This window comes from Atractosteus spatula, chromosome 8 (assembly GCF_055471065.1).
Source record: "Atractosteus spatula isolate fAtrSpa1 chromosome 8, fAtrSpa1.hap1, whole genome shotgun sequence".
Lineage (NCBI taxonomy): Eukaryota > Metazoa > Chordata > Actinopteri > Semionotiformes > Lepisosteidae > Atractosteus > Atractosteus spatula.
The window spans coordinates 28135676-28149741 of NC_142713.1; the positions used below are offsets into that span (position 1 = coordinate 28135676).

Here is a 14066-nt window from a genome sequence, read left to right on the forward strand (position 1 = left end):
ACTGTTTTTTTTTTCATTAAAGAAAGAATTCCTGAGTATTGTCAGCAGAGAAGTGTAAATACTGCTCACATTCATTCTTAATAAGATGCAGTGAGTGCATGTGAGTGTGCCGGCAGACCAGACACGTGTGGATGGCTTTCAGCAGAGCTGGCCAGGCCCAGCTGGGAGGGAGCTCCATCTGTCACTGTATTCCAGGACCAAGCTCCCTCGCTGCTCCCTCAACCCACAGACTAACATGTAATGGAGTCTGCAGCCTCTGCGTTCTCAACACCCTCACCCCGTCTCATCCTATCTTCAGGGAGTGACATATTAACATTGGGCTCTGTAGATCGCCAATCAAATCAGGCTCTTTGTTTCTCTCAACATATTTTCACCCCCATGTTTACACATTAGCCATGTTTCAAATGTGATCTGTGCAAACATATTCATGAATGCTGTTAATTTTCAATCGCTGGTGCAGTTCATGTTTACTTCACCCTGTGCACACCCTAGAAGTGATTACCCTTGCAGAAAAGAACAGCGGCCTTTTCTCAGCTGAAGAGGATGGCTCCGGCTTCTCAGACTGGGACAAACCTGGACCTGTGCTACTACTTTGTCTCTGACCCTCTGGGTGGATTGCAGCACGTCTCAAAGGAAACAAAGCCAGGTCACCGCTGGCTTCACAGCTTTGATCTGACGGGAACAATATACACACATTGCTGCCAAAGCACAGCTGATTGCAAAAAAAAGTTAAAACTGTACTTTCGTATCTATAAAGGGAAATACCAGAATCCAGGTGTCTCTGTATGACATACTGTCACAATTTAAGCTGATATTTACATGGGTCTGGGCACAGTACACGCCAGGAAAAATGCCAAAACTGTGTACTATTCCGCACCCTTTCTAGATGTCACTCAGAAACTTTAAATAAAGCATTTTGAAGGTGATACACTTCTGGCGCATGGTCTATGAACCATTTCTATCAGCCCTTTGACATCTGGATCACATGATCTTGCCGTATGTATGTAGAGTGTACTTTATTATTACCAAGCTAAAGTGGGTTTCATCTCTCCCTTGATGGAAACAAGGCGAGAATGTCTCAGTCATGTGAAAGGAATTGCTGTGTGGTTAACATTAAAGATATTGTAATCAAAGCCGTGGCTGTGGAAGAAAGGAGAGACTCTTATGGCAAAACCTAAGAGCAGAGGCCTACCCCCTCCTCTGTTCTCCCCTTTCAAACACGTTAGGCTGTTCTGGAGTAGTCGGCTTCATAAACTCAGGGAATCTAACAAAATACGTCAGCTTCAGTGGTACATGTACACAATTGTGCTGTATTTTTCTGAACAAAGTCCAAGAGATTAAAGAAAATGGAAAATAAAGATCTTCAACACAATGCACTGCAAGTGAGCCAAATCCCTGAATGAAAACACAACAGACTACATATCACTTTGGCAATGAGAAACCTATGGCTCAGACTCAAGTCTGGGTCTAGGCAGAGAAATACAGAAAGGTCCTATTAACTTAATAGTTAATGATCAGTAGCTGGGTGGGCATCTAGTTTAACTTAGAAAACACAGAACAAACATCATACTGTATTGCAAATTATTTCAAGACAGAAAACTTTGTTCTAGACAGCATCTGGAATCTAATATATAGAACATTTTCAGTAGATACAATTTTCACCTTTTTGTAACCTCTGGTTTGCATGACCCCAAGGTTTGACTGTAACATTAATGTATAAGTCTTGCAGCAGGAAGCAGGCATAAACAAAATTAATTCTGTTGACTTGCACTTCCTCTTTTGGACATTGTACTGCCCTCTAGTGGAACAACGTTGTAAGTTTTTTTTGCAGTATATACAGTATAAGAGGATAGTATTCATCACAATTTAAAACTGAGAACAATGTACTGAAACAGAAACGTAATGCCAGCCTATTATGAACATAACTATATATTTTTGTAATTATTTTCTGATAAATCCGTGGATATAAGACTACATTTCACTTTCTCCTGACAGCAATTGAGAAAAAATACAAAGTATTGAACAGGAATAAACAACATATTAATTGTGATTACTTTGAAGACTGAAATATTCTGCTGATCAGTGAAAGTGATCTCACTTTCCCAGAGGGACCAATACTTTTAGTAATCTCCGTGCTTTGAGTAAAACCAAATCTACCTGATACTTTTATGTAAGGGAGCATAACAAAAAAATGTGTGGCAATCTTTTTGGTTCATAACAGTCATTTCATCACAGCTCTGCATGTACAAACCATACAATGTGCACTTTTATTTTTACATATATTTCACAGAAATACACTGACACGCTGTGTCACTGGACGAACATAGTTCACCTACAGCAGAGAGCAAAGACTCTACACCTCTGTTTGAAAGGTGATTAATCAGGTGCATCTTCGATAGAAGTAGATGTGATAGTCTGTGAACAGCACTCCAACATAGTTAGGGTCTGTGTTGCAATCTGCTTGTCCCTGTGGGAAACAAACACATTTCATATTTTTCTTTTCAAGTCTTAACCAGTTTATCCATCTACAGCTGGCAGTATTATCACATGGTTAAAGAATTAAAACAGGATTCAGTTTTTGTGGTGCTAATAGCATGAAACAAGTTCCAGATAGATCTGTAATCTCAGGATACAAGAGGATTACTGCAGCTATATCATAGTCTCGCACGATAGAATCAGAACAATCAAGGTGCATTTTGGTAAGCATAACATCCTCATGTACAACCTAAATTTGACCCTAATATTGAAACAATTCTAATGTTCTTAGCTTTAAAATAAGTCCAGAATCAAATCAAGTTATAGCCCCAAACCCCTAGTCTTGAAAATAATAAACATTCAGCCTAATGGTTACCATAATGCTCACCTAAAATCTAGCCAAAAATTACAAAGTATTGAACTTTTGAAATTACTTTTAATTTCAAAAGTAACAACGATCCTATTCCACATTCTGGTCCTACTGTATATTCTAAGTATTAGCCTTAAACCTTACTTTAAGAGAGCTGTAGAGATAATTATTTATTAAACATAAAGCTTTAGGGGCCCTGTGTTTAACTACACTCAATATTAACTAAACAAACTCGTAAAATAAGGAAATGCCTGTGACTATACTATAAACTCTAAGTGACGGACTGTTTAGCACTGCAGCTGTGAATACTGTCATACAGAGCATATGACAGACTTACATTATGTTGTGCTTGAAGTCAGAAATGCAGGATAAATCAATTGACATATTATGGAAAATTGCCGATTCCTAAAATCATTCCCTAACTCGGACTTTCACATCTATCCTTGCCCAGATTCCAACCTCAGTCCTAGCTCCCACTATCTGCCAAACTATGACCTTAATCCCACAGCCCCGGTCCTAGTTTCAACTCTAAAATCAGTCCTAGCCCTATCACACAACCCAAACATCCTTCGACGCAGCTATGCTTATCTCAACTTATCCGGTAATGCAAAACACTCACTTTAAATCATTCCCTCACCCTAACCCTTCCCCCAGTCCCATACCTTTACTTAAAGTGTGGCAGAAATATGCTTTCAAGGGTTTAACAAACCACCGAGCTCCAAATAATACGTTTTTGCCATCATTAAATAGCTGCCTGTAATTCTCATTAAGAAGGCAAACAAAAAAGTCAGGTTCAATTTATTAAAAGCCCTTACCGCTACCACCACTCGGAAGTGGTAAGAACTCCAATACAGGTGCGCCACAGGCAGGGGCCATATGTGCTCATATCCCTGGGGAAGGTAAAGAAAAATCAAAAGGCAAATTGCCTGTTCAGTTGTTAAGAGCAACCATTTTGAAATGATTGCTCTTAACTAGCTAAGCTAAGAACATTAGATGGCTAAGAACATTAGATGGCTAAGAACATTAGATGGCTACAATTACTCTTGGACCTGATCGGTGGCCACACTCTGCCCTCTAATGGGTTGTGCTTAAATGGCAAACATCAATACTGTACAGTTTGCGTCCTTAGCCAAGGACCTCAAATACAAGAGTGAACTTTTTTGCACACAATATGCAATTGTATGCTTATTCAGTCCCTACTCCCTAATAATCCTTTTTGCGTGAGCCTAGAGATCTACCTCTAATTAAAGTATGTGTATCTCAGGTATAACATTCACCAGTATACTGAAAGCCTAGTCTGTGCATGTGACCTTCACAAAAAGCAATATGTGTTGGTCAGAAAACCAGGCCTGAGTTCTGTGTACCTTTGTAGACACTGTCTCCTGTGCACAACACTGCGTTGTTCTTGATATACTGCAAAGGCAGGCCATACCCATTATTTTGACCTTTCATCTCTGGCCACACTCAGCCAGGTGCCATGCAGTGAGTTAGCAACACCCACCCTTTTTCAGAGCAACTATGAAACAGATGCCATATGAGTCTGATGCTATTTTGTTTAGCGCAATGATTGAATGCTTTGTTTTTAAATGTTTTTCATTAGGGGAAAAAAAAGCAACTATACAGTACATATGTAGAGTCCACAGGAGGTCTAATTAGGTCACGGGCTTCCAGAACAACAAAGAAATATTTGTAGAAGCAAAATAAAGCTTAAAGGCTGCCTAGGAAGAGTAGGCTGGAGGCAACCAAATTTCCATGCTATGTTTAGCTGTTGTGTCTGGTCAGTATTGTCAGTCCTGGCCTGCTTAGTATTTAAGAGAAGCCAGTTACCTGTGTGTTACTTAACAGGTTTTCAGGACTGTTCTCTTCTTGCAATCCCACGCAGTCTGTCCCTTTGTAGCTCTTGCACAGGTATATGACTAGTGCTTCAGTGGTGCTGCAGAGGGAACAGAACACAGAGGGGTCAGACAGTAGTGATCTGATGAGACACTTTCAACCTGGTAATGTATGTTACCTATGGGGTTAAGTAAGACCAGTTGAGAACAAACAACTTCACAACATAGATGTTATATTACAGGTTATATTACAATAGCGTAAAAATAATCTGAAGAAAGGGCTTAAGAAGCTGTGGCTGTGGAGACTGTCACAGGCTGGTTCTGTCTGCATGTTGGTCTTTTCCTTGTATTTTATTTATTTGTAATTATTTTTTTTCCAATATTTTGCTAGACCATGTCCATACCAATAAAATGGTTTGGAGGTGCATGTAAAAAAAAAGGATATTAGAAAAGGACAAGAGATACAGAAAGGAAAACTGCAATGGAGACTAAAATTCATAATAAAAGGTTCTTTCAGCATTACAGTAACAAAAGAACCAGAAAGAATATGGTAAAATGTATTTTGGGGTGACGTAGCTAGAGGGGTACCACATAGATCTGTACTTGGACCCCCGCTTTTCTTAATGTATATCAATGATCTACGTTCTTTTAAAGTAAGTAAACTAGTCAGGTTTTTAGATGATTCCAAAATAGGAGGAATACTGTAGCAACACTGTAAAAGCATGAAAGAAAATGAAAACAGATTTAGATTTAGAATTTAACACTGGGCAAACACCTAGTATATAATGCTTAATACAGACAAGTGCACTACATGCAGGTAGCAAAAACATATACTACAGATCCACAATGGGAAACACTACACTTGAAGAAACAATCTATGAAAAAGATTTAGGACCTTAAACTGACAGATCATTTACATATTTTAGACAATGTGGAGGAGTAATAAAATAAGGCCAACACAAAAGTTAGAATACAGAATTAAAAGTGAATAATTTAAATCACATTAAAATTATACAATAAACTAGTATGGCCCCATTTAGAATATTGTGCATAATTCTAGTCATCACATATAAAAAATAATTCCTGCTCTGAAATCAGTCCAGAGAAGAAAAAGCAGAAAGTTTAAGCTTTCCTAAGCTTAAAAGAATATCCTACACTGGAGGGTCAAAAGTACAGAAACGTGGTGTGTTCGCTGGCTTTAAAATAACTACGAAGGAAACTTGATTCAAGTATTCACAAACCACAAATGCACTTACAAACTAAAATCCAATTTAAAGCCAATTACAGTTGGCATTTATTTGCACAAAGGCTTGTGAAAATATGAAACAAATTTATGAAGTATGAAGCCGATTTCCTAATGTTTTCCAAGAAATGGTTGGATGAGATCCTTGGAACAGTCACCTACTAGCAACCAAAGGGGTTAGATGAACCAGTTTGTTGTGTAAAAGGATTCTTACAATCTTATTCACCCTTTGGATTGTGCTTATGTTCATAAAGAGCTCAAAACTGTTCCTTGCATTAAATCTGTCAGTGAGTATCTCCCTGTCAGTCCCTGCACCGTCAACAGCGGTCTCTGACTGCAGTAAGTCCAAACTAATAAATATGTCGGCGCTTGAATAGGCAGCTCTGCAGCAGCCAGAACCAGAGTGGCCTGGAGCTCACATTCCGTTTAACAGCCACCCCAATGAGAGACATTCTGACGGCTGGTGACAGAAGACGAGGCAGGATACCACCCCCCACTTACTTCATCTGCAGTGTGACTCGCATGTCCTCATGCATGTACTTGCTAATGGGAATGACATAGGTGTAGTTCCCAGACCTACACATTTCACACAAAGGCAAAAATGAAAGATTAACGCAAAGACCTGTAAGGCAGAGAGTGAGAACAGTGTACATTAATGGAAAGATATCTTGGAACTCAGCACTGAACATTTTTGTGATAACAGCACAGCCTCTTATGTAGCCAATATAAATATCGGTCCCTGCCTATCTACGAAAACACCAAAAAGTCATATTTCTTTTTTCTTTAAATATATATACACAGAAATCTGAAAAAGCGCAAGATGGACAAGCAAAACAAAGATAAAACACTATTATTTTTAAGTCTGTGCCATATTTGTTTTTTAAATCTGAGTGTCTCTCTGTTCTGCGCTGGACTTTTTTAAGCTAGACGTACTTGAAAAAATACAAAAATAAACCTCTAAATTATTTAGTGTGATGATGTTCAGCATAATCAATTAAAAGCTGGTTTGTCGATTTCCAAGACAAATACCAGCTTGGTTTAAATATCATGTCTTTCACTAACTGAAAAATGTACATTTGTGTTACTGGCTGCTGTCGAGTGGAGTTCTTGAAAAGGGTATTAGTTGAGACTGTTTAATTGATCAATTATTTAAATGAATAAATTAACTTAAGTTCCAGACCGATGACTGTTTCAAAGTGTAACTACTTGAAAGTGAATGTGTATTTCAATCCTCTTCAACAGACACAGAAACAACACACAGCAAGAGTAACTTCAACGGTGCATTTCTTCAAGTAAGAATCCTACAGTAATTCCCAGACAGAACTACAAAGAACACACTGAAATGCATTCAGCACAGAAGGTGTTTTCTAAAATCGCCCTGCAAATTAGATCAATGGGTAAAGAATATTCAGAGTCAGAGTAACAGGTCCTGACTCTACAAACATCAAAAACATCGGCTAAATGTGCAGGGTGACCATTTACCAGTCTTAGTAAGATGTGTCACTCTAGTATCATGTAAGTAAAGTAGAAATTTACTCCTTTCAGACCTATTCATATGTCCTTCTTTGTTTTCAGTTACATTCCAAAGGGGGGCAGTTACATTTAAATCTACAGTGTGAGAGTTACAATGTTTCAGGCATCCTGCCAGACGAATATAGCACGGGTTCAGGTCAGGTGACATGGGTGACTAAGCCAGTGCTCTGACTTTGGAAATCAGGGGACCTGTTTTCCCCTGTTGAAAGTTTTTGAGTTGAAACTTGTTGAGACATCTCAAGTCAGACTCTGTACAAAAATTTATTTGCATAGTCACAGCAGAACCCCTGCTCCTGTAGTAATTGTTCACAATCAACACTTTCTCTCCACACTATAAGATGCTACCTGGACGTTCTGCTCTTGTGTTGAGTTCTGGGACACCAGCTGTTTAAGATATAGGTATATAGGCCTCCTGCACAAAGATTTACTAAAAATCTACAACAGAATTATGTATCCAATTAGATGAGTGCAGTAACCAGAGGTTTGTATTAGGTGAAAGCTCCTTATCTAGATGTGTGCAATGGAACTCATTGGCAGATCATTAGCACAGCTACCTGAAACTAAGTAACACCATGGTGCTACTGTACTTGAGTGCTGATCAATAAAAAGATGCTCCTGATCAGAAGGAGCATCTGAAGATAAGACTGAGTGTAATGACAGGCCTGACTGTAAAGAATGGAGCAGGAGAATGTGAGAGAGTGCACTGTGACAGATACTCTGGGATTAGAGAAACATTCTTCCCTAAATTCAGAAATCTAATCCCAGAGTTCCCACACCTGCCCGAATCACAACGGGTCCCAATCCTACTGGGAGAGGGAGGAGGGAACTCAGTTGAACTGGCAGCCCAGTATGTGATCTCCTGTCACAGCCTGAGGAACAGTGAGTCTGTCTCCCAATAATGCTCAATCTGTCTACAGTATATGTAAATATTTTATGATATGTCTTTGTTGTAAATGTCTGTAATATGTCTGTAGATTTTATTTTACTTTTATTTTTTGTTTCATGTGAATTTCATTTTTTTTTGTTTTGGCAACACTGATTGTACCCATCGGTCATGCTAATAAAGCACCTGGAATTGAATTGAACTGAATTGAGTGAGTAAAAAATACTTTTTTTGAAAAATGTAAAACATGGAAAAAGATTTATCTTAACATCACCATGTTACATATTCAAAATAATGTCAGAGGTAGTATTTTCTTCTGGAATTGTCATCGTTTCTGTTTTCATGACTGATATTCGTGCCAAATATCTGGCCTTAATTAGAGACTGGCTTTAAGAAAGATGAGAAATTTGGAAGGCTTTAACCTCCAGCTTACCCACAGTGATCCTTCACACAGTACTGCTGGTCAATTATCTGCTGGTTCTCCTTAATGAACACTGACTTGATTGTTGTATTTTTCCCTAAGGACACAAAGGGTTAACAGAAAATACTGTATATTGAAGAGGTTTCATTATCACAGATTTCGATTTCAATTAAATGCATTTTTATTGCAGAACTAAATTAATATATAATTGTTTTATCCCCGATAAGACAAAGAGGAAAATCTAACGTTTCTTTACAGACATGTTATAATCACTGTAACATATCTAAAATGAAAAAAAAATTACATCTGCTGTTTGTAAACAAAACATTACACATATTTCTTACATCTCTAGGGTAAAAATGACATGGTCAAATTTTTCACAGCATAATGTTGTGGAAAAAGTCTTTGAACAACTACTTACAGTCTTTGTCATCTTTCAGATGGCCGAAGATTCTTTCATAAATGTTGTTGTTTTCTCTACCTGAAGAAGAAACTTTGAGAACAATGTGTTAAACAACGCTATTCAGACAAATACTTCATGGTGAGCAAAGCCAGTATCACCAGTCAAGATCTCCATTTCCTTCTGAAGTCACCCTGACCTGGTTCCAGCACTGCTAGATATTTTTAGCAAATATTGAGTGTTCAAATATGATAAGTAATTTGCATTTTCACATAAAATGATTTTCGTAGTCACAAACAAGCAATCGCCAGTGAATTAAACTAACAGCAAACAGCTGGGTGAAGGCAAATGTCTCTGTTAAGACACAATTGTCCATGTTTTGAAAAAACTAAATTTCTTTCGCATGGCTCTGAAGATAGCAGTGTGAGGGGTTCAAGATGCAGGAAATGAGGATGTACAGTGTAGCAAACTGACTCTGGCCTGGGATCATCACTCTTTACCCAGCTTGAGTGCATTTTAAACAGACACCTGATGTCTGAGACATACAGTATCAGAAATTCTGTTGTAGGTGGAGTAACTGGAAGGTTAACATTACCAGGAATAGCCACTGTGTCATAAGTGGAAGTATTCTCGATGATTCCAATATGCAGTTATTGGCTAAATAAACACCCATTTCTGGTAATAACATAGGGTGACCATGGCTTAAACGCTCTGTAAGACTACTGGAATTCAGCATAATGTGGGGATACACCTTGCGTGTCTTCTCCAGTGTTCTCTGGAATGTTCCTTTTCATGGGAAATTAAAAGCAATCTCAAACCTTCGCCGAGACTGCCCTGTGACTGCTTGCATCCCTACATTAGAACGTGTTTTGCAAGTTCTGTGAGACGGCAGTGTGATCAGCATACCTGTGTGAGGAGTGTCTGTGTGGGAGACTGGAGAGGTTGTGGCTGGGAAGGGCTCTGGGCTGGACGCAGTGTTGTTACTGGGTCCCGAGGGGCAGCAGTACACAACTTCACAGTACATCAGGCCGCAGAAATCCACATCAGGAGGCTGTGGGCTTGGCGTCATTGTGGGCTGTGTAGTGCTGGAAGTACTTGCTGAGAAAACGGGGGACAGCATTACCAAATCAAGGCAAACTTTCGGCATGCTCTTGATTCATACTCCACACAAAAAATCTGTATGTCTTGTTCACTTTGGTATTCTATAGTTATAATGTGTACAATAAGTATTTTATCAGCTTTTTACTTCACTTTTCCTGTCATACACTATACCCATCCATTTTCTAACCTCTTTGTCCAGCACAGGGACAATGGGGAGCAGGAGCCTATCCTGACAAGCAACAGACGCAAGTTGGGATACACCCCTGGACAGGGGTTCCATCCATCGCAGGGCACACACAGACATAAAAACACACCAGACTCAATATACCCAAAAGCCACTTAAAAGGGAACTGCAATCCTAAATTCTCAGACTGGTTATTAAATCTCTGTAACAAAAAATGTTTTTACAAATTTAAAATTAAGCGCATAATCATGAACTTTGCAAAAGTACCGTGAGTTGCCATGTTGTTGCAAACGCCTGGACTTGCCACGGGTGAGAGTGAGAGTTCCCACAGATTGCTGTAATGTGGCCCTTCCTGCTCACTAGTCACTGTAATGGCTAATGTAATGTGATGTACACCTGAATAAGTACAGGTTGTTCAGCAAGCATTTCATCGCCAAAATCTGCATGCGGAGTTAACAAGTATTATTTGTCAGCAAAACTCTCGAAATTGAAAGCAATATTTCTATTGGATTAAAAGAAATGTATTCACAAGCCTCCTTGTTTACAATATAATAGAGCCGCACCATGTAAGCGGAAGTTTTGTTGCCTCATTCTGAATCACAGAATATAGAGCTGGAATACCTGGAAATTTAATCTATTTTGTTATATAAATTGGAGGTTTTACAAGTTACTGTGTACATAACATTTTACTTTTATTGTGGTTTGAAAAGCACTCATCAATTCTAACCCCAAAATATCAAATAGTGTTGCAGTTCCCTTTTTAACCAACTAGTATGTCTTTGGACTGCTGGAGAAAATCAGTGCACCCAGAGAAACCCTACAAACATACAAACTCCACACAGATAGTACCCCAGGAATGGATCCAAGAGCCCCAGTGTGTCACAGTTTACAAATAATGCACAAAAGGTGCACTAAAATGTACAGTAGCATAGTTTCAAACTATAACATGATGAACAAGCTCAAAGTATAAATGACACACTGCCATAATGTATACTGAGCATCAAGAGAAATGTGTTACCTAAACAGTGCCTTGCAATAGGTGCTTGTATAATTGAAACAATATATTATACTGTATATAGATCAATTATAAAACTTCATATCTTATTCAAGAATTGAAAGCCCAATATAAACATCTCTAAGGGTAAGATAAGCTTCCACTCTGTGCTTTGGATCACTGTTTTTGGTTCAGAGCAGGATTTCCTCTAAAATGTGCCATAAGATGCCATTGCTTAATTTCTCTGCTGTTCTTGAGATCTGCAAGGCTCTCTTTATCACCTGCGCCCAAACAACTCTGACTAAGTGACTTTGTGCTTATGCGACAAAGTCACTCAAGCCTGTCACATCACATGATCTGTCAGGTGCTCAATTAATCAAAATGACGAGAAAAACATTTAATCCCTATTCAGATCTTACACAGTTTCAAAAAACGTGCATAAACTAAGTATTCTGTTTTGTTTCTTTCGATGCTTCAGATATAAAAGACCTTGTAAGGAGCATAGATGGCGATGACGATCCTACCTGGGGGAGAGAAGGATGATGGGAAAGTGGTGGTGCTGGCAGGTGTGCTCGGAAGTGAAACATTACTGCAAATGGAAAACGTACACAGCCTTATCAGAAAAGAAGTCACAGAGGACAATGTGACAATGTGAATGACAGGTATGCAGAGGTCTCATACCTGTTCCCAGGGGAGGCATTATAATCATCATTCAAAGTGAGCATGTAGAGAGCCGTGATGGAAATCACACTGTTGGAAGATGCTGCACTCAGTTAACCAGTTATTTGTAATGCACAATGATGAGGAACGTGGCAGTGCAATGCCATCAGTAATGGTCAAAATTTTATAAGAGTGTGTTTTATGACACATCACTGCAAAGCACAATACATTAAAACACAGACAAAAAGAGGAGAGACCATGAGAAACTAAACCAAAGACTTAAAAAGTAAAAAAAAAAACAATATTTAAGGTAAGATTTTCAGAAACCTGCCTATGAATGCTTTTAAACTCCGGAGGAAAACATTTATTGTCTAACTATAGGGACAGAACATACATTTTTGCTTAAAGGCAAATACACTTCCATACATAAATCAAAATCTAAAGGCAAGAAAATCAAGGAAACAATAGCATTGACACAAAATACCAAGGATCAAGACTAGTAAAAATATGAACTTATTATGAAATTATTGGCATGCCCATGCAAGCTTTTAAAGTAAAAATTGATGTTTTTTGGCTTGATTAGTATTATTCAACTGTATTACTTGGCAAGAAATGAAAGCTGAAGGAAAAGAGTCAGAGAAAAGGCTTACCAAAATGCCATTGTTGACACTAGAGCGATGATGGTGGCTTGGAAGATTTTGTTGCGTGAGCAGTGCTCATATTTCTCTGACAGACATTTCTGAGGAAGAAAGCACACAGCAACAGCGTGAAAGAGTACTGACGAATATGAAAGAGAGTGAGACAGTATTTTAATGGAATTTCACTCACTTTAGCAGATGCGATTGGGGATGGCTTTGGCGAAGGCGGGATACTGCAGTTTTTGCTGACTTTCCTGAAAGCCAAAAAATACACATTTCTTTATGAAATCAGAAGTTTGAAAATTCTGATTCAGAAGAAGCGAATTATGACCAACAGGCACCTACTCTTCCACCAAAACCACCTGCAACCTCAGCAACCTGATTTTCTTACAAGTCACCAATCCAAGAAATGACCAGGACCAACTTCATAAAAAAGTGCAGCTGTCAGCACCATAATTTGTTGTTGTTTTGGACGCTCAATAGATTAGGCCTCTTGACTTTGTAATGTGTTTCTCCCTCTGCTCCTTGTTGACTGAATGAGGGTTGATAGTGCTTTTTTAGGACAAGCAAGATAACGAAAAGTCACAAGTGTCATTAATGGTGGAAATCACTGACCAAGTTTATATTTGAGAATTTGTTGTTTTAAATAGAAGTGGCAGTCGAAGATTTAAGGTCTGTTTCCTACAGATCTCTCTCAGAATGATGCTGCAGAACTTTAAGCATTTTGTTCAGGTTGTTCACAACACTCTGCCTCACTGACCTGAAATCTACTTTTAAGAGAACCTAAAACTGGGGAAAATGTATCATCTTTTTATTAATTATCTGTCCCTGGGAGCAAAATACGATCTAGTGGAGCAGAGTGGCTTTGTTTTGTATTTGAAAGTCAACTGTCTTAATGCACAGTGCTAATTACCTCAGCTTCAAGTACAATGTGCTCTCTACTGCTTTGCTCTTCATAACACAACTGTACCGAGGACGGACGTTATGCAGGAAAAAAGTCTTGAGAGCTTTTTTTTGTCGGACTTTCACAAAGAAAAATACAAAAACACAAAATGAAGCACGGTGTGTGTGTGTGTGTGTGGGGGGGGGGGTGACAGAAAGGCCCCTCTGTACTATTAAATTTGGCCCAGGCAGAGTCCTTCCTCAGACTGCCACAGTACCTGTGCGCACTCTTCGCGCTGAGGGTGGAGGTCAGACTCCCCATGCGCTTCAGCTTGGCCAGCTGCCTGTTCCACACCTCCAGCTCCTGAATGCGGTTCTCCAGGTTGTCTGTCAGCTTACACAGCTGCTTCACCGCGCCCACGTTCTCCATGAAGATCTGCTCCTGCACGG

General features: G+C 39.0%; 1 protein-coding gene across 4 annotated transcripts in view; it reads right to left on the reverse strand.

Annotated features, from left to right (window-relative positions):
• Nucleotides 1-1306: 1306 nt before the first annotated feature.
• The window catches only part of myrfl (myelin regulatory factor like), a 39776-nt gene continuing 27016 nt past the window's right edge, over nt 1307-14066 (reverse strand). For 2 of the 4 annotated variants that reach the window (XM_088923702.1, XM_088923703.1), the window contains exons 15-26: nt 13895-14058; nt 12925-12988; nt 12747-12835; nt 12118-12186; nt 11961-12025; nt 10064-10255; nt 9179-9250; nt 8770-8854; nt 6422-6496; nt 4673-4778; nt 3661-3735; nt 1307-2467 (exon numbers count right to left, since the gene is read on the reverse strand). In XM_088923702.1, coding sequence (XP_088779828.1) covers nt 2381-2467; nt 3661-3735; nt 4673-4778; nt 6422-6496; nt 8770-8854; nt 9179-9250; nt 10064-10255; nt 11961-12025; nt 12118-12186; nt 12747-12835; nt 12925-12988; nt 13895-14058 — 1143 coding nt within the window. In that variant the 3' untranslated portion in view covers nt 1307-2380. The remainder of the gene's footprint in view (nt 2468-3660; nt 3736-4672; nt 4779-6421; nt 6497-8769; nt 8855-9178; nt 9251-10063; nt 10256-11960; nt 12026-12117; nt 12187-12746; nt 12836-12924; nt 12989-13894; nt 14059-14066) is intronic. The other 2 variants (XM_088923704.1, XM_088923705.1) reach the window with 2 other exon arrangements.